A 20,131-nucleotide genomic window follows, 5' to 3' on the forward strand; every position below is an offset into this window, starting at 1 on the left:
GTATAGGCTACTACTCTTACTATAGCCTACAATATCTTTCTATGACAGAAATAGTAGGAGTAGCCTAGCTATGCGGTTCCGCATTCACCATGTCTGTATAGCAGTTAGTTATGAGTAATCAGTCTTTTCGGTATCAAATTAGACCAACGTTAACTCTGACTTAAAATTATGAACAGCCTTAAAGAAAAAATTGGATGACTAGCGTTAGCGGTGTATATATAACCAGACAGTGTACTCAATGAAAAAGCGAATCTCTTCAGTCTACAGTGAAGAGATTCAAAAGATTCGAGTCACTGATGAATCAGAAATCCTCACCACTTTCAGTCACACACTCACTGTGGTGGCCCCTCCCACCGCCGAGGACTTCTGCGAGCGACGTCACTCTGTCCCCGCCCCCAACGCAAACTCAGTTCTTCGCGTTCATTTCATTCTTGCCCTCATTCCGCGCATACTTCACATCGTTGTTAGATACGCAGAATAGTCGCGCTGTCGCGCTCCGACAAGAAGAAAAAAAGTGATCAGCTGGAAATAAATCAGAGCGTGCGCGCGATCCCATTACTCTGCATCATTTAAAAGACTGAGGTACGTTGGTGCTTTATACTAAGTTGTAGAAGCGATGTGAAGTTATAAACGCTATTTAGATTTTATGTAAAATTGTTGTGAAGTATAAGAATGGTAGATTTACTTATTTTTTGCTACTAGTTATACTAACCCTTATGTGTTTGGGTTTGTAGCTATATTGTGGATTAGTAGATAAATACTGAGAGAATAGAGGCTATAGTTTTATTCCCAGTTCTTAAAGTGACACGGCAAAAAATAAGCAGCATTTTACGATGAAACTCCCCAAAAATAGGCACTGTGCCGAACGAGGTAGTTAAATAAAACATTCATATTTTTTTCTTTTGTAGATTGTGCAAACATCCGCAGAGATTTTCATCACTTGTGGAGCTTCAGAGAACACTTTTTCTTCGATCTGTGCCAACTAGTTTAACCACGATCTCGTTGTAACAGTAAGTTCATATTTACTTTAATAGCACACCTCACGTTGTGATTCATGTTTCTGGCACGACTGAATCAGTGTCATTGATTTCTGTTTATTAACTTGACCTCAGTCACTTGTGGATGTTTAGGCGATTATTTGGTCCGGTTAACACCCCGTTCCCGTTTGCTTTCCTGAAAAACGCCAGTTTTGTGTACATAAATAAAGGATTGGGGAGAAAGTCCATGGTCCAGCCCCTGTTAATAATTAATCTGGACGTTTAAAAAGCCCTCAGACTAAAATTAGTCCCTGGTCTAAGACTGCCTCAAACTTGTCCGTTGCCTATACGTTATCTAACGTTACACAGCATTTTTGGGCATCATGTGTCATATTTTGGGTCTAATTTGTCATATTTCCTTCTAAAAGAGGGAAGAAACAATCACATATGCTTTTTGACAATTTTATTGCAAATTTTAATGTTACAGTTTGCCATTTAAATAACATGTAAAAGATATCAACAAGATAGAGAAAACTTTTGAGGGCTAAACTAATTGTAAGCACTATGTACATGTCTTATACTGTACATCAAGTACATACTGTATTTCTTTTTTTTGGTCTTTTTTTTGTTGTTTGTTGCCCCCCCTCTCCAACTGCTGTCTGACAGTGGTTTGTTGTCTCAGATGAGCTCGACCCCCTTCGCCATTGTGTGGTTGTTTTGACTTGCCAGTCTATTTAACTTATGTAAACAGAGTAGATAAACCTTTTAAAAAATGGAAATGCATTCTTACGCTCCTAAACATTGTTTTGACTTCATATCAGTTTTAAAAATCAATATCTGTGACAGTTTTCATTCATTTTTTTTTTTGTCATTTAATCAAAACCTAACAAGTATTTTGAAGTGTAGGAACATATGGCCACTTGAGTGAAACGGAAAGCATTTTTATATGAGATCTGAACGTTTGTTTTCTTCTCTTCCTTTGTGTTTAACATTATAATAACATAAGCTTTCAGATGGAGAAAATCAATTAGTTAATTGAGCTATTTTCTCTTTCTGTTTTGAAGAATTGAAACTTTGTCAGAGAAGAAAAAATGTGCCAGATTCACTATAGTCACGGCTTCCTCTGGGAGCACGGAATTGTGGGAAAATGGGGGAAGGGGCCCTTCATTGTTCCTGCTGTTATTGAAGCAGGGGCTCGTGGAGCGGCTGAATTACTCCACAAACAGTCCCGCTCCCATGCTGACATCTGGTTTGCCACTTAAGCGCACCTGTAGGCTGAAAGATGCTAAACTGTGTATTCATTCTGGCGCTGGACTAATTCAGAGGAACGGCCATTTGTTTGACTGTTGCTGCCACTCACCGTCTAGCCAACTCCATTGTTATGCCAGCAACAGGCGATAGTGGTGGAGGCACCATATGGCTTGTGTGTGCCTCGATGTTATCTGGTAATTTAGCTTATCAACACCATTATGTTGTATTTTGTCCTTTCTTTTACATGTCTTTTTATGCAAAGAGGGTGTTTGAGTAAGTTTAGGAAAGGAGGGACTTTGTTTATTTAGCCAAAGTACAATAGTTTGGCACTTGTAATTAATGCACCCTTGCTTTACATACAGTTTTAGTAGGAAAAAAATACTTTTTTGTGGTTTAATGTAATAGCATACAGCTATGTAATAGCATAGTATTTTTCTTAAGTGAAGTGCTTACAAAGTTGAGCAAAACGTTGTATGCATCTAAATATTCCCTCAATTTTGTTTAGATTTTCAATTGAGAAATATTCAGAGTTTTGGTCTAGACATTTGTCAATAACATAGTGAGGTATTTTTTTTTTAATTAGAAGTCAAAGTTTTTCTTGCGCCATGTTTTTAGAAATAAGTTCAGATATCGGAGGCAAAGATGCCAAGTATTTAAGCAACAGGTGCTTATGACTATTCTATGAGAATGATTTTTTTTTTAAAGCTGTTTTTGCTTATCTAAAGAAGAGAAATGCGCAATTTTAATTCCGCGAAAAGGTTTTCAGTGTAGATTGATGCAAAATTTGACCATACAGACTAATATAATGTTTGTTTTGTGAGTTACATGTGTTCATTGCAGTTTCATCCTTTTCTTTTGGCATGCACAAAATCACAAGACTTGTATGATAACTGGAGGGGGTGGGATGAGGTGGGGGGGGGGGTATACGAAACCCGAAAAGATTTGTCGGAGCAAAACGCGAGAGGGGGGCCTGAAGGGGCGACAAAGGAAAATTCATATGTAATGAAATTTGGGTTGAGAGTTTGTCAGCGGAACAATAGCTCAGTGGGACTGTGTGTAGCAGGGGCACGGGTGGCCGGCTTTGTTCAGGGAACACAGGAACAATAGGGTGTCCTCTGTGGCCCGGGGCAGCGGGAGGCCCACGCCGTGCCCTGAGGTAAACTCTGTTGTCACAAAAGGGCCGCTCTCTCCACACAGCCCACAGATCCACGAGACCGAGGACAGCCAGAGAGAGACCCTCACTGGAACACTGCCACTGACGTCAGCACGTCTGCTCCAGGCTGATCACTGGATGGCTTTTTAGCTAGCTTGTAAATGCTGCTGGACTTCACTTAAGGAAAAGTTTTTGAGTGAATTCAGAAAATGGGAAAAGAGATGAATTAGTGTGAAAGAAATAGAGGGATACTAGAGTGAAATAAAGAGGAAAAAACTGACAGAAAAAAAGAGATAATTGAGTGATTTTGGAAAAGTCTCAAAAGAAGATAGGTAGATAGAGGGAGGGATGGATGGATGGATGGATGGATGGATAGACAGACAGATGGATAATTTGGTTATTTTGTAAAAAGTTTTATGAAAAAAGATTGGATGGATGGAGAGACAAGCAGATAGATCATTGATTTTTGAAAAACCTTAATGAGAAGATAGAGAAAAACAAAAATAGATAATTTAGTTATTTTTGAAAAGTCTCGAATGAAGATCAGGGATGGATGGATGGATGGATGGATGGATGGATGGATGGATGGACGGACGAACGGACAAGCAGACCGATAATTGATTTTGGAAAAACCTTTATGAAAAGAGAGAGAAAAACAAAAATAGATTATTGAGTGATTTTTGAAAAGTCTTGAATGAAGATCAGGGATGGATGGATGGGTGGATGATGGATGGATGGATGGGTGGATGAACGGACAAGCACATAGATAATTGATTTTGGAAAACTTTATGAAAAGAGAGAAAAACAAAAATAGATAATTGAGTGATTTTTGAAAAGTCTTGAATGAAGATCAGGGATGGATGGATGGATGGATGGATGGATGGATGGACGAACGGACAAGCAGATAGATAATTGATTTTGGAAAAACTTTATGTAAAGAGACAGACGACAGACAAAAATACATGATAATAGAGTGATTTTGGAAAAGTCTCAAAAGAAGAAGATAGATCACGGCTTTGTGTGGTTTGGTAAAAACCGAAGAGCTTTTCTTTGTGTAGGTTATTTTATTATCATAAAATCTGTTTTTCCTTTAATGTTCCTTCAGCTCAGTGGAAACGTCAGAACAACAGCTAAGGGAGAGTCAGAGTGAAATCAGTCACTAAATGAGTCAGTTCCTGACACAAACCTCAGAGTTCCAGTTAAACAGACCATTATTCACCTCCCGTACAGCGCCTATCAGAGGTGGTCTTACAGTTTCTCCTTCCTTTATTTCATCCAGTCTACCTTTTTATACAGCTGTTAAAATAGAATTTCAGGGTACAGTTAGTACCCTGTTCATAAAATACATCCTTTTTGATGATCCTGAACACCATGCTCCTGAACAGAACTAACAAAAAAACAAAGCACAAAAACCTTTTCCTATTGGGACAGTAGATTAAAAAAAGACACCGCTGTGTCCTAGATAGATTTCAGGAGATGCCAAGAAAGGGAGAACAATTCTGTTTTGATACAATTTGATCAGATGTACTGTGAGCTTTCAAAAGACTTTCTTCTGCGTTTATAAGAAGCGTCTGTATGCTCTGTGCGAAACCGTATCTGTGGTAAATCAGGAAGAGAGCGTGGTTCACGGCACCCTTTGGAGTAAATGTATTTGTCCCCTGCTGGATGGTCAGGAAAGGTTATGAGCAAACACTGGTCATGCTTCTCGGGAGCTCACACTTATTTGAACACGTCGTCTCTTCCATTTCCTGGAGGAGGCATTGTGGGACGGCGTGGGGAGAGTGGCACCCCAGGAAGACATTGGATAATAGCGGGGTCTGACTCAGCGAAAAATAGCCTGCTTCAGAAGAATGGAGCCTGTGGAGTGATCACAGAACATGTCTGCCCCACAATACTGGAGAGGAAGCCGGTCCGCTCCCGGATTGTCTTCAAGGAAGTGGACTTTGTATGTGGCCTCTGGCACTGTAGCGACTGAATTTAGTCATTTAAGTAGGACATGGTCCTGAGTCAACTTTCCTATACCAAACTATGCTATTTTAGGAACATGGCGGCACATATTATAATAACCTTGCTCTTTAATATTAATTAGGTGATGTAATGTTAGATACACTGGTTTTAACCAGGGATGCACAATATATCGGTACCATATCGGTTGTCGATGGAATTTTAGTTGACTTTATTAAAGATATTTGGACCACAAAACCAGTCATAAGTTGCACATGTATATTTCTTGCAATAGCCAACAACACATTGTATGGGTCGAAATTATTATTTTTCTTTTATGCCAAAAATCATTAGGATATTAAGTAAAGATCATGTTCATTGAAGATATTTAGTAAATTCCCTACCATAAATGTATAAAAAAAATATTATTAGTAATATGCATTGCTACGGACTTCATTTGGACAACTTTAAAGCCTGTATGATGTATAAATAAATAAGAATTATCCTTATGACTGGTTTTGTGCTCACATTTTATGGATTTATTCAAGATTTTAATTGATTTGCATGCTCATTTTTACATTTAAATGACTTTTGCCGTCATCTAACACTCACTTAAAATTCATCTTTAAAAACACAAATAATTTAACAGTTAAAAATCAATCTTCAAATGAATATCCATTTCTTGTACTGTACATTTTTATGCAATGCTTAAATTCACTTGTAGAAAATTTAAAAAAATAATATAAAATAAATAATAATATTGTCAGTTTATCGGTTATCGGTCAATTTACCGATTTTGTTTTGTCATTTATCAATATCAGTAGATACTAGGCCTATTGGATAATTAATTGTGTATGATTTTCATTTAAATCATCTTTACCGTCATATAATGCTCACAAAGTTCATTGTTAATAGCAACACTGTTACATGTAATCTCACCATGTTTAATAAGTTGTGTCTAAATTCACATGTGACAATCAACTGTAACACATTTTAATACTACCCACAACATAAAAATTATAATCAGCTTATCTGTACCGGACAGAATTTTAATATCAGTCATTGCTTTCAACCACTCATTGATTTTAGGGGCAGGTTAGAAGGGGAATATTGTTCCAGAACCTTGTGAAAATCAGATTTGATTCTTTTATACTCATTGAATCTGATTCCATGTTGCTAAACTAATGCTTTTACCTTTCTAGCATTATTGTCTTGTAAAGCCAGCTTTCTCTGCCCACTGGACAATAACTTTCCAGAAGTCCAGCCGTCACTTTGGGTCATTAGCACTTGGTTGAGAGGATTACATAGCTGCGGGGAAAGCAATAACAACGGTGCTTACATGCCCGCCGCCCCGTAGGAGTCCATGCAGTGCAATTCACAGACATATTTTCGCTTGGATATTAGCAGGTTTGTATGACCTCCAAAAACTGCTTTGAATAAAATCATATCCCGGGGAGCTAGCGAGCCAAGCTGTGCGATTTTTGTTCAGGTGAATGAAGCCTTGGACGTGTGGGGTTCAGTACATCTTTAGATTAGTAAAATGCCATCTCAAGGATGGCTTCTCAAAGACCGATACATTTTGTAAGACCCCCCGCTTTTGTCATCAGCGTGACAAATAATTAATTTGAAGCACATGCCAAGTTAAAGAGCTGAATGCTCTGAAAATGTATTACATGATTGTGAACAATTTTTCTGATCAAAGACACTTCTTTGCATACGTTTCTGAATAGGGCGGCCCATTTCTTAAGAACCCTTCACATATCTTGCATCTTCAAGACGTCTTCCTCGTATAATGTTTTTTTTTTTTTGTCTATGGCAAGGGTTTCTTTGAGGAAGGATTCTCTGGCGTGGTTCCTTTGGAGAAATAAAAGGACACGGTTTCATCTAAGCAAATACTACTCTGACAATCAGAGTACAAGATGTGCTGGCCGCTATACAACACATGCCATTGAAATGCAAAAGCCTCTCTCTCTCTCTCTCTCTCTCTCTCTCTCTCTCTCTCTCAGAGAAAGACTGAAAGAAGGGATTTTTAGGTCATCCTTAATTGAATTTCCTGGCTGATGACAGAGTAATATAGAGACTAATAGCATTGTGTGTGCATCTCGTGTCACCGCTAGAAATGCACTGGAGGAAGGCTCTTTGCGATCACTTACAGATACTGGATATATGAAAACCCTTCGTTCATTATGTCTTCGCTTAATAACTTAATAAGCCTTCTCCGTTATGTAAGTGGAATAGGTTTACGGGGGTTAATGTAACCATTCTTTTTGATTAATTGAACGGAGCGTCTAGTGGCGTTACAACTAAGTTTTGTTGTTGTCATTTGTTTTTCATTGTAATCAGATAATCAGATGTTTTTGTTCTCTATTGTCTTTTTGACACTCTTCAAGTTACTGAGATGAACATTCATTTACATAATTAACAAATATTTGATGTTAAGCGCTTCCGGGATCTCATACCACAAGAAAAACAACAAACGGTGCTAATATACACACACAATGTGGTGTAATACTACAAAAAAAAAATTAGAATCATAACCTTTATCTCCATACCAAAATTCCAGATGGCCAGACAGTGATTCATCTTTTATAAATCATTAAAATATTAATTTCTGTGACGCTGTGAGCACAGACTGTTGTGTAGACTGTAAGTATTTAAAATATTTAACTTTTTTAAATGTTTGATGTTTATTATGAATAATTAGCGCTCATAAACGGCCGTCGATGGCATTCTCAAGTGCAAAGAGTTGAGGCTTGGACCCAGAAATGGCGTTCCTTACGTCACGACTTAACAAGCGGATATATCAGGAGTTAGGGCTGCACGATTATGACAAAAATCATAATTGTCGATTATTCCCTTGAAATTGTAATTGTGATCATTAATTACGATTATCACAATTTACATTGAATGATGATTTGAATAGCTTTATGCCATTGTTTGAAGCGACTGCATGCCATATTGTTATATCAAATAAACAAACTGAAAACACTCTTCCTGAAAAACTTTTATTGATTTTTTTTTATAGCATTAAGCCTCAAAAAGTAAAATATACATTGGTTTCTTTAAATATAAAAAAAAGTAAAAATATGCATGGTATTATAATGTTATACTGAAAATAAAACAATAGAGAAAAAACTTAACCTGTAGAAAGAAAAGAAAAAAACATTAAGCACACAGAATAATATAAGTGGACTTTTATTTTGTAATTGCGATTACATTTTATTGAACGATTACATAATTGTGGCATCCATAATCGTAATCCCGATTACAAATTCGATTAATTGTGCAGCCCTATCAGGAGTTTTCAGTACCAATGACCCCCAAAGGTGATGTTCACTTGAAATTATAAGTCAGCAATAATTTAATATATATATTAAATTGTATACTGGCCTATTTATAATGTAATAAACGTATTACAGACAACATTTTTATGTATTTATTTGTAGTATTATTATTATTATTATTATTATTAACAATGGAAATAAGAACAGCAAAACTCAATTTTATATATATAAAATTGATCACAGAGAGAGTGATGTATATTATTATTAATATTAATTTTTTTAAATTTTATTTATGTTTGCTTGCCAATATTATATTGCATTTATCTTTTCTTCTAGACAAAGTGGTATACAAATATATTTTTTATATTGTTTCACTATTGTTTGTTCGTCTAATATTGTGTAGTAAAAATATATGCAATTCGAAATAACTATTTAATAAATATTTTCCATGTATATAAATATGACAACACACACACACACACAAAAAAATTACAACACATATTTTAACAGATATAATATATATATATATATAAAATAAAAATGTGTTGACATTTTTTCCCTCTCAGGTTGATCTTATTTTTTCCTCTCTAGACCCTTTTTAAAAAAAACCTGACTGTCCAGGTGTTTATAACCTTTAACTAATCACAATGCAATTACAAACATCTAACTCAAGGTACAACTGTAATTCCCAGTGAACTGTTTCTTTAATGCATTTAAAGTATCCGAAGCCGCAAAGTGGAGGCGGGCGGAAATGTAGCGGTTTTCTATCGGTCCGGCTGCCAGCTTCATCAATAGGGAGCCGCTAATGTGCAGACGAGAGCCGGGCGGTTCGATTACAGCTTAATTTGGTAATGAAGTGAGAGTGAGAGGCTCCCGCGAACACTTTAAAGAGCTCAGCGTGATGGTTTTGCATCGAATAAAGCAGATTTTGTGATGTAGACGCATGTAAGAGAGTTTGCTAGCATTATGACACAAATGGGACCCCACGCAAATACTGTCTGTACTCATATACATATCATTACATTTAATTACAACAAGCTGGCGTTTTAGTGGTGTTCTCGCCCGTGGACATGGACACACACAAGCGTACACATGTATACTGTGAGATACCCTCATCCATTGGCAGCCAGAGTAGACCAGAGGGAGTGAGGCAGCTGCCCGGGGTGGATGTGTGCCTCCCGGTTTGTGTGGGATCGCACCCATGCCTCTCGTTTGGCCGGCTGAGGCTGCCTGGAGGGTGAAGTGTATTGTAAGTGTGACCACAGTACATTGTTGCATGACTAATCTCGGCCTTCCATCTGCCACCGAAGCCCCGGCACAAGCACTGTGCTCTCCAACATCAAGCACTGCCATATTGCAGCAGTCACAACATCTTGGCTTTGACTGGCACTCTGCTTGAGCAGAAGCGCCGGGGTGGACTCGCTGCCCGCCTCACAGCCGGGAATTATGGGACGTTACATATGCACACATAACGAAACACAGGGATTTGTCCTGCCGGCTTGTGCAAATGTCTTTGGTTTGACACAAATTGACTGTTATGCATGTTTTCATGCGTTTAGTTTAAACTGGGATAATTCATGCCGAAAATAAAAGTTCAGTCATCATTTACTCAACCTTTTGTCGTTCCAAACTCATGACTTTCTTCTGCAAACCATAAAAGGAGATAGTTAGAATAGTAATTTTGGTCCCCATTGACTTTTTTCAACATATCATCTTTTGAGTTTTTCACAATAAAGAAACGCCTATAGGTTTGGATTGAGTAAATGATGACAGGATTCTTATTTTTGGGTGTCACATTTAAGATTAGGATACTGTTTTGAACTGTTAACTAGTCTTAAAAGTGCAACGCCATTGGTGGGATGAAAAATCTGTGACGCAAAAACTGTGACCAAAAACGTCCACCCAGATATGTTAGACCAAGTTGGGTAAATTAAAAGACACAACTTTTTTTTTTTTTTTTTTTTTTTTTGTTGAGAATTCTAATTAAACTTTACCTCTAAAGGTCCGTTCACACCAAGTATGATTACTATAGTGATAACTTTATTAGCGTCCATATATTTAAAGTCGGCAGGATTCTGTCAAAAAAACTAATTCTGAAAGTGATTCGAATGATATCGTTCTTCTGTGTCGTGATCATTATAGCTGTGATGTGGACATGTAAAACAATTATTAAAACGTAAGATTTAGTTATCGTTATAGTTATTGTACTTGTCAACAAACTAGTCAACATTGCTAATCAAGTAGTTGGTTGTTGGAAAACACCCCTCACCCTGATAGACTAGTAAAACATTTACTTATTACGGTTATTTATTTCTTTAGTTTCTTTCTTTAGCCTTTCTTCATGTTTCTTTTATACTGAGTTTCTCTCTCTTTTGAAGTGTGAAGTCTTGTAAATTACAAGGAGAATGTGTGGTGTGTTGAGAGCCGCCTCTCTCGCTCTCTCCGATTTAACCATCACACTCAGTCTCTTTTTAATCTTCAACTGTCCAAACCACCAGCCTGCCTTTTGTTGATGCTAATTCAAAACTCATGTAGAATCTCTCAGATGTCCAAGATATTACCATACAAGTAATTATAGCATGTAGGCCTACTTCTGGTTCAGTCGGCTGATAATGCACAAGATCAGGGAGTATTTGCATGAAACAAAACCTCAACATGCGATATACGCATAGAGCTCAACAAAAACACAAACGACTTACTCACTCAGATATAGTGTGCTGAATGTACAAATACAGTATTCGGTAAGTGTTTCCATGATGTGCCAGAAGTGGAAAACTACAGATTGCAGTGTAATTGTGGGCTAAGCCAAAAGTGCACACATGACTGTGCTGGAAGTGATTACAGTCGAGTTCATCTCCAAGTCAGAAAGATGATGTTTAAGAGCCCAAGCATTTAGCAGTTTGCAGCATTTTATCACTCTCTCAGCAGTACAAGTGACTTTTTGTTGCAACATCAGCATTTAGTACACACACGCAAAACAGTCAGTTACAACTGCAAAGTGTTAGTGAGAGACCCAGTCACAGTTGTACACACACATTGAGCTATCCAAATGAGGACTCACAATAGATGAGTTTATTACTTTTATATAAAGTTACATTTAATTACTACTACTTACAACTTTGAATGTAAAAGTTCTACTTTTTCCATTGTTTTATTAAACTTTTATCCTGTTTTAAAGTAGAACTAGATTATAATTTTGTCAAAAAAGCACTACATTACAATGTATAGTACATTAATACATTTTCATTCAACTGCAGATAACAAGCAATTGATAGACCGAAAACATTCCAGTCAGCTCGCACTAAAGTATGTTATTTCTGTAATAAATATTAAAAAAGAGCATGCTGAAGTGTTCTTTAACACATATTAACACTGTGTGAAGTGCAGCCTGCTCAAATTTGACAGGAAACGCATGCTAGTAGTTCTACAATAGCCTTTTCACTGGGCATTTCCCCGGTTAGCGTAGTCGCTAGGCCAGACATGACTTGAAAATACAAGTTTTGTAATTAGCAAACACTCATTTAGTTGAGATTTGCATTGTTTTAAAAATTCAAGGTTCACGTCAAAGTCGTAATGCACAGACAAATGTTTGATGTTGTTGCTCTTGGCTGTTTATGTGAGCGGTTGGCTGTGTTTGGACAGGATCTTTTTTTTTTGTTTGCCAGATTGTTGCAGTCTTTCCTTGATTTGTTGTGTAATGTTTATAATGAGATTGCGATTAGCCACAGAGCTTTTTCGCAAGCAGTTTCCTTTAACATGAAACGTAATGTGTGGCGCTAATGCTAACTCGGAGGAGTGTTGCATGTGAATTGGGTTAATCACTCTCTCTTAAGCTATGGGATCAACATTTGTCATTCAGCAATCTTCTACCACAAATGTAAAAGCTGGTCTGACATCATTGCCAGCTTGTAAGTGTTCCCTTCTAAGACAGCAGCTGTTTTGGTTTAGCCTAAGTGCCATTCCTAAATTGGCGTGGCTTATGTGTTTTCTCATTTCCTTCATGGGTTTTCAATCATGTGTTGATCTTTAGCTTTTGGGTTGATGTTTTATGGGTGATGAGAGAATTTTTTAATTGTATTTAATGTGTTCGGCGTTCATTATTATTTTTCATTTCCAAACCACAAATAGATTCACTGTGTGAAGTTGTAAACAGGCCATTTTTAAAACCAGGCCCAGTTTTCGTTCCTTTATTGATGTATTTCCTCTTTAAACAGTAAGTTTGAAGTTGTCAGGACAGAAGACTTTAGTGCGTCACAACCATAATCTGTTATTTTCTAGTAAATTGTAGGTGGGATGTGGGCCGGGACATTCTAATTCTAGAGAGCATCTGATTGGACAAAATCTTTGTAGTGCAGGATGAGTCATCAATATATTTGGTCTGTTTTCCTGGAAGAGAAATACTGTGAATTTTAAATGTTTAGATCTGAAATTGTGTAAATTTAGGAGTATACAAGTATGTAGCATGTTGATCTCAAAACTAACAGACAAGAACTAAAAGCCTTGAACTAAAAGTTACTAAAGTTTTAAGTTTTAGTTTGTCAACTATAATTAGCTTGGCTACATTATTTACTGCTTCATTATCATCCAGCATTTACATTTATTCAATTAGCAAATGTATCCAAAGTGACCTGAATCATTATGAATTAACTCAAGTATCATGTTTTTGAACTGCATAATGGTAGCATTATGGTAATCTTTGAAGTATTTTGGAGTACCATAAGAAATACCATTGTAAATGAATATGGCAATCACATTTTCTTGTTTACCCCTGCTTGAATTGTTGTGTTGTCAGAGACTTAAATTAGCTCTTTGCAGAAAGTTGAACAGACCAATCAATTGCTTTTTTTGTGGTTGGTCTTCCCAGGTCAGTGCACCTAAAGTTCTCCAGGCTTGGGCTCCGAGATCCCAGCTGTTGCCATGGATCCCAGCAGCTGGAGTGGCAGTGAAAGTGCCGGGGAGGATATCGAGAGGATGAGCGACTCGGCCGATAAACCCATGGACAACGACGCAGAGGGTGTGTGGAGCCCTGACATTGAGCAGAGCTTTCAGGAGGCCCTGGCCATCTACCCGCCCTGCGGCCGACGGAAAATCATCCTGTCCGATGAGGGGAAAATGTATGGTGAGTCAAAAAAGCTGCAACAATTGGTTTGATTGCTAGAACAGAACTCGAGTTTGAATCTGGAGTTCACATAAACCAGACCACTGTTTCTAAGTATGGATTAAACCAACCCAGTGAGCCCAAGTGTGATGTCAAATTGACTTTCAGTCACTTTAAATGCTCTAGTGTGAATACACCTTTTAATATGCTGAGGTTATACATCTTAACACAATTTGCAAACAGACCTTTTCCTCAATCTCAGTATTTTGACTGGCTATGTGACGTTATGACTGCCATTGGGGGTTGTTTTGACTGCTTGTAATCGTGTGTTGTTTGTTGAGGTTGGCGGGGAAAGCGCTCATCAGAAAGTTCTCAGGGAAGTTGTTAGTTGTTTGTCCTCAGGGTGAGACGATGAGGTCCGTCGGGCCTCTGAAACTGGAAAACGGGCCAGGCGGTGGAGCGGGTTGGCTGTCCTGGGTTCTGTTGTAAAGTCAGCGTGAACCATTAGTTAGGAGCAGATGGTCGTGCGGCTGACACCAGCTGCGCTCCCAATCCCCCCCCACCTCACTCCACAAAGCCACCCCCTCCTCCAACGCCTCCCTCAAACTCCCGGCTGGGGTGATGTCATGGAAAGAGGGAATACTGCTTTTCTTTTCTCTTAGGATATTAAACATGCTCTTGGCCTTGTCCACAATGAAGCCTCGTCACTCTACTTGGACTTGTGTCCAGCTGTCTTTATTAGGAACAACTCGGAAACCAAACAGTTGTTAAATCTGGATGCATGATGGAAAAGGTGGACAAGTTTATAAATCATAAAGCCACTGGTTTTTTTTTTCCGTGGTAGAATTAGTGGACATGGTTGCTGCCCCCCTGGGGATGCAATTTTGAGTCCGACTTGCCAATTCCTGCCTTTTTCCAATTTCCTATCATTTTATAAAATTTACATTTATGTAATTGGCACGCACTTTGTTCCAAAGCGACTTACATTGGATTCAAGGTGTTCAAGTCATGCATTCCTTGGGAATCAAACCAATGACCTTGATGTTGAGAATGGCATCCTCTGCTGTTTGAAACTTGTCCTATGAAATCTTGGTATCACTACTATAAGGTTCATAATTTTAACATTACCTAATGCATTAACTTAAAATTAACAATATTTGACCTGGTGTAACTTGTTTTTCAAAAAATATGGTATTCTAGGTTAATGTTAATTTCTACGTATACAAATACATTTTTAACTTGTCAAGTTTTATGAGTGAACATGAAAATTTGCCTAGATTTATAAATGCTGTAAAAATTTGTTTTAACTTTTGTTAGTGTTTGCACTAATGTTAACAAATTGAACCTTTCTAGAAAAGTTTAGCAAAGTTAAATGGATGCTAAAAAGGACATGTCTTCTCAATAGACACCTGTTTGTTCCCATGGCCACAGTCAGTTTTTCCTTCAGGCATTTCCTTTTAAATAAATTGGCTGGTGTGTTCGTGGGGGGTTTTTCTTGGGTTGCTGAGGCAAACCTGTCACCTCCTACGCTTGTGTCCGTGTAACATTCCTTAGCCTTATGCTTTACGTCACCTTCATTATTTCATCGTCCATAACAACTGCTTGAGATTTCATTTATCTGTGCGAACCCATCACAGATCCATACAAGTTAAGATCTCGGTCCCCAGGCCGCTCTCTGGTCTGCAAGTGCTGTGTGGTTAATTAGCAGCCGTCCCTATAGCAACCTCCTTTCACTTCAAAACAATATGTAGTTTTTTTTTTCCACGTGTTGTGGCTCAGCTTATCTCACTGTTTACCTGAGAGGACTCTTTACAGCCTCACGGAAGCACAAAAACTGGAGTCAAGCCAAAGAATCTGAGTTGTCTTCTATAGATGGTTCGTAACGCTGCGGCAGCTGCCGTTTGGTTTCACAGGTGAACAGAACACTTTCCTTCTGATATCCTTTTTGGCTGTTTGTTGTGCAATTAACTTTTTTCCCCAACGTTGTAAAATGAGTGTGCCCTCTCTGTTGCCTCTGATATCATAAAACATTCGCCTCTGCTTTGCTAGTGATTATTTTAGGCAGAGAAAACATGCCATAAGTAGATTTGACAGTCCCCCGCTGAGTTCAATGAAAGAAAGATCTAATCACAGTGGTTTCACTTCTGAGGGGATATACTGTGAGGAGGACTTAACATAATCTCAGCCAATTAATATTTCTCAAGGGATTTATATTCTGACATCCATATCCACCTATATTTGAGAAATGCATTGTATCGTTTTTAAGCATAACTGACATACCTGGCCTCTCAGTGATCAAATATTTTCGTATATTGGCCGATAAACCGTATAATTGGCCCATAGCTGTGGTAATTTTTTTTTCTCGCAAAAATAAACTTATTTTGTGTAGTCATTTAGTTTAGTTTTAGTTTAGTACCCACACTTCCGAATGCATGGTTTCATTTTAAATATATAAGTTTAAGTATTTCCTCATGTGCAATGCATAGCTAAAATGTTTCCTGTCAGATGTTAGAACAGCATTTAGTGCATTTAGTGATAGGGAACTTTTGTGATGGGGAATATATGTAAATCTGCTTTAAGGTGTTTACCAAATGCTTGTTAATAAATAAATATAAGGCCTAAAACAGCTATTAATGCTATTCAATCTTTGACAGACATTTCAGTAGCGAATTTGTGCTTGCTGTGTTGGTTCCAAAATGCCTTTAATTTAATTTAATTTAAAGGACATTTTGTGTGCAGCTCTATTCATGCAAACAGAGCCTGAATCGTTATTAATTTCACCTTACAGCATCATGTCTTTCTGCATTCTATAATAGCAAATTGTGAGTGTAAAATAATGAATAGGCTGGTGTGCTCAGGCAGTGTTGGGCTTTGTGAACATAATGTGTGCCTCGGAGGATTGTAAATTGGAAAGCTGTGTCTTTAACAATAGAATAACAGACCTGCTCCGAGACTGTGGTGCCAGTTTGGGCTACATTACGTTCCACAGGGGAAACTAGTGGTTATGGGAGTTAGTCATTCTGTTCTGGCTAACTATTTTGCTGTTGAGTCTCTGCCAGCAGCAGAAGTACACGGCAATGCAAACTAAAAAAACACATAACAAGCCCCCACTCTTTTCTTAAAGGGTACATAACACGCTTTCTGCCAATCTCATGTTAATCTTGAGTATTGCATCCTTCATATCTCCGAAGAGTCTTAAGTTTTAAATTGCAGAAGAAACGCATTTCTTTAGTGACCATTGTTGATTTTGTGGTCTAAAATCAAAATGACAGCGCCGTCAACGGCTCCCGTAACCTTGAACGAAGCTCATTGATGGGTGTGCTCTTGCTCTCGCTCTGGTTGATGTGTGCACGCATCCGGGAGAAGTGCCCATACAAGGAATTCCGCCCTTTATGACGTCATACAGTGCCATAGAGACAGAGCGTATTTAGGCCACACCGGGGGGGGAAAACAATCCAACGCTCTCCATTGACTTTGCATTGCGGGATGCTGCCTCCTTGTCATTTCGGACTTATAACAAAAAACAGAAAAATGTCTAAAAGCTGATATGTGACAAGGTGTACAGCAAACAAGCTAAAAAACACAGAATTAAGTTTTTATAAGCTGTCGACCCAAAAAAACGTCTCGGTTACGTATAGTAACCCTCGTTCCCTGAAGGAGGGAACGGAGACGTACGTCGGACGTAGCGACGAATTGGGATCACTTCAGGGAGCCCCTATCAGCTTCGAGATATAGAGAACAGGCCAATGGGCCATTGGCGTGCGAGATTTGCATCTCGCGCTCCGCCCCGCGCCGCGGGTATAAACATGAAGCGAGAACGAATGCACACTGTTTTTCATTGAGGAGCCGAACTTAGTGGCTCAACCTGCAGTGATGGTACAGCAACTGTGGCGACAGGACGTACGTCTCCGTTCCCTCCTTCAGGGAACGAGGGTTACCATACGTAACCGAGACGTTCCCATTCAGTTGAATTGGGATACGAATTGGGATCCCCTATGGAAAATGCCACAGTTACTACCACTTCCAGCGCCCAGCGATGAGCCCCTCAGACCCCGATCTAATGCGGGCGGGAAAGTTCACGCAGGGAGAGTCCAAGCTGCTGTTCCGCAAGACCCATTCAGCTGACTGTATTGGATAACGCTGGGAAAGCGTGCCTGTGAAGGCAGCTGCGGAAGCCACATCATGCCCAGAGGGAGTTAACATGTGGAGAATACACGTATGGGCTGGCCGTGGGCAGCACAACATACGGAAGTCCCAGGGGTGGCCCCGGCCAATTCGTGGAGGGGGACAACACGTACCTGGGACGGCAGAGGAGACTCTGCCGAGGGAAAGACACGGGCTCGCCGTAGGGAGCCGTACCGTGGAAGAATACACATATGGGACCGCCGTGGGGGTCACTACATATGGAACCCAGCCTAACACAAGTTCCACCAATGCATACGAGTGTTTGACCTGGCGTCGAACGCTCCGCCACGTCCGACTGCCGCGGGTTGCGGAGGACTCAACAGGGTTCGCCGATCCGGGGAACTCGACTGGAGCAGAATAAGCGCACGCATCCGTCTACCATAGGGGAGGGAATGGCGCAGCAAGCCGACACTAGAACGGGCACTTCGGTGTTACTGACTATGGGAAGTGAGCACACAGGAAGAAACCGGCTCTACACGGAGGCTATAGAATCTAGCGAACGTGTTAGGTGTCGCCCAGCCCGCAGCTCTACAAATATCTGTCAGCGAGGCGCCACGAGCCAGCGCCCAGGAAGAGGCAACACCCCTAGTGGAGTGGGCTCTTAACCCGAGCGGGCAGGGCACGTCTTGGGACTGATAAGCCAAGACGATGGCATCCACTATCCAGTGGGCCATCCTCTGCTTGGAGACAGCCTTTCCCTTCTGCTGTCCTCCGTAACAGACCAAGAGCTGCTCTGAGGTCCTGAAGCTTTGCGTTCTATCTACGTAAGTCCGGAGAGCACGGACGGGACAGAGAAAAGCTAGGGCTGGGTCTGCCTGCTCCGAAGGCAGCGCTTGCAGGCTCACCACTTGGTCCCGGAAGGGAGTAGTGGGAACCTTGGGCACATATCCAGGCCGGGGTCTCATGATCACATGTGAATTACCGGGCCCGAATTCCAGGCACGATTCGTCAACCGAAAATGCCTGCAGGTCCCCTACCCTCTTGATGGAGGCCAACGCAGTCAGGAGTATTGTCTTTAACGACAGAATTTTCAATTCAGCTGACTGCAGAGGCTCAAAGGGTTCTCTCTGTAGTGCAGTTAGCACCAGAATTAAGTCCCAAGAGGGTATGGAGGGAGGACGAGGCGGATTTAACCTCCTCGCCCCCCTAAGGAACCTGTCGACCAGATCGTGCTTACCTAGAGATTTTCCATCTACTAACTCATGATTAGCGGCGATAGCGGCAACATAGACTTTGAGGGTGGAGGGAGACAGCCTTCGCTCCAACCCATCTTGTAGAAAGGCAAGCACAGAACCGATCGAACATCTTCGGGGGTCTTCTCGGCGAGAAGACACCAATCGACGAACAGGTTCCACTTCAACGCATAGAGGCGCCTCGTAGAGGGGGCTCTAGCGGAAGTGATGGTGTCAACTACCGCTTGCGGTAGGTCACCTAGAACCTCTGCGTCCCGTCCAGGGACCAGACATGGAATTTCCAGAGGTCTGGACGCAGGTGCCATAGGGTGCCCCGTCTCTGAGTCAGGAGGTCCTTCCTCAGAGGAATGGGCCAGGGAGGTGCTGTCGCAAGGAGTACTAGTTCCGGGATCCAAGTCCGGTTGGGCCAATATAGAGCGACCAACAGGACTTGCTCCTCGTCCTCCCTGACTTTGCACAGTGTCTGCGCAAGAAGGCTCACTGGGGGAAACACATACTTGCGTTCTTCCCGGGGCCAGCTGTGGGCCAGGGCATCCGACCCGAGGGTTCCCTCGGTCAAGGAATAAAACCACTGACAGTGGGTCGTCTCTGGGGAGGCAAACAGGTCTACCTGTGCGGCCCCGAAACGACTCCAGATTAGCTGGACCGCCTGGGGATGGAGTCGCCATTCTCCCGGAAGCACCGGCTGACGTGACAGCTCGTCGGCTGCACGATTAAGCAGGCCCGGAATGTGAATGGCACGAAGCGACCTCAGATGCTTCTGACTCCAAAGCGGAACTTTGAAGCGGCTGAGTGCAAGACGAACTGCTAACAACTCGAGGCAATTGATATGCCATTGCAGTTGAGGCCCCGTCCACAGACCCGAAACTGCAAGCCCGTTGTACGTGGCACCCCAACCCGTGGATGAGGCATCCGTGGAGACAACGGAGTGCCTGGACACTTGTTCTAGGGGAACTCCCGCCCGTAGAAACAAAGGGTCCGACCATGGGCCGAAGGTTTGGCGGCACCTCGGAGTCACTTGGACACGGAGGGAACCGCTGTGCCAC

At 40.6% G+C, this 20,131-nt stretch overlaps 1 protein-coding gene across 3 annotated transcripts in view; it reads left to right on the forward strand.

Annotated features, from left to right (window-relative positions):
- The first annotated feature begins 412 nt into the window (after positions 1 to 412).
- tead1a (TEA domain family member 1a) overlaps positions 413 to 20,131 on the forward strand; it is a 46,948-nt gene continuing 27,229 nt past the window's right edge. Inside the window, exons 1-3 of one of the 3 annotated variants that reach the window (XM_079810100.1) lie at positions 440 to 582; positions 909 to 1,010; positions 13,474 to 13,728. In XM_079810100.1, the coding sequence (XP_079666226.1) occupies positions 13,527 to 13,728 (202 nt within the window). In that variant the 5' untranslated portion in view covers positions 440 to 582; positions 909 to 1,010; positions 13,474 to 13,526. Of the gene's footprint in view, positions 583 to 908; positions 1,011 to 13,473; positions 13,729 to 20,131 lie in introns of those variants that run through there. The other 2 variants (XM_079810101.1, XM_079810102.1) reach the window with 2 other exon arrangements.

Source organism: Gobio gobio (assembly GCF_949357685.1).
Source record: "Gobio gobio genome assembly, chromosome: 25".
NCBI classification, from domain to species: Eukaryota; Metazoa; Chordata; class Actinopteri; order Cypriniformes; family Gobionidae; genus Gobio; species Gobio gobio.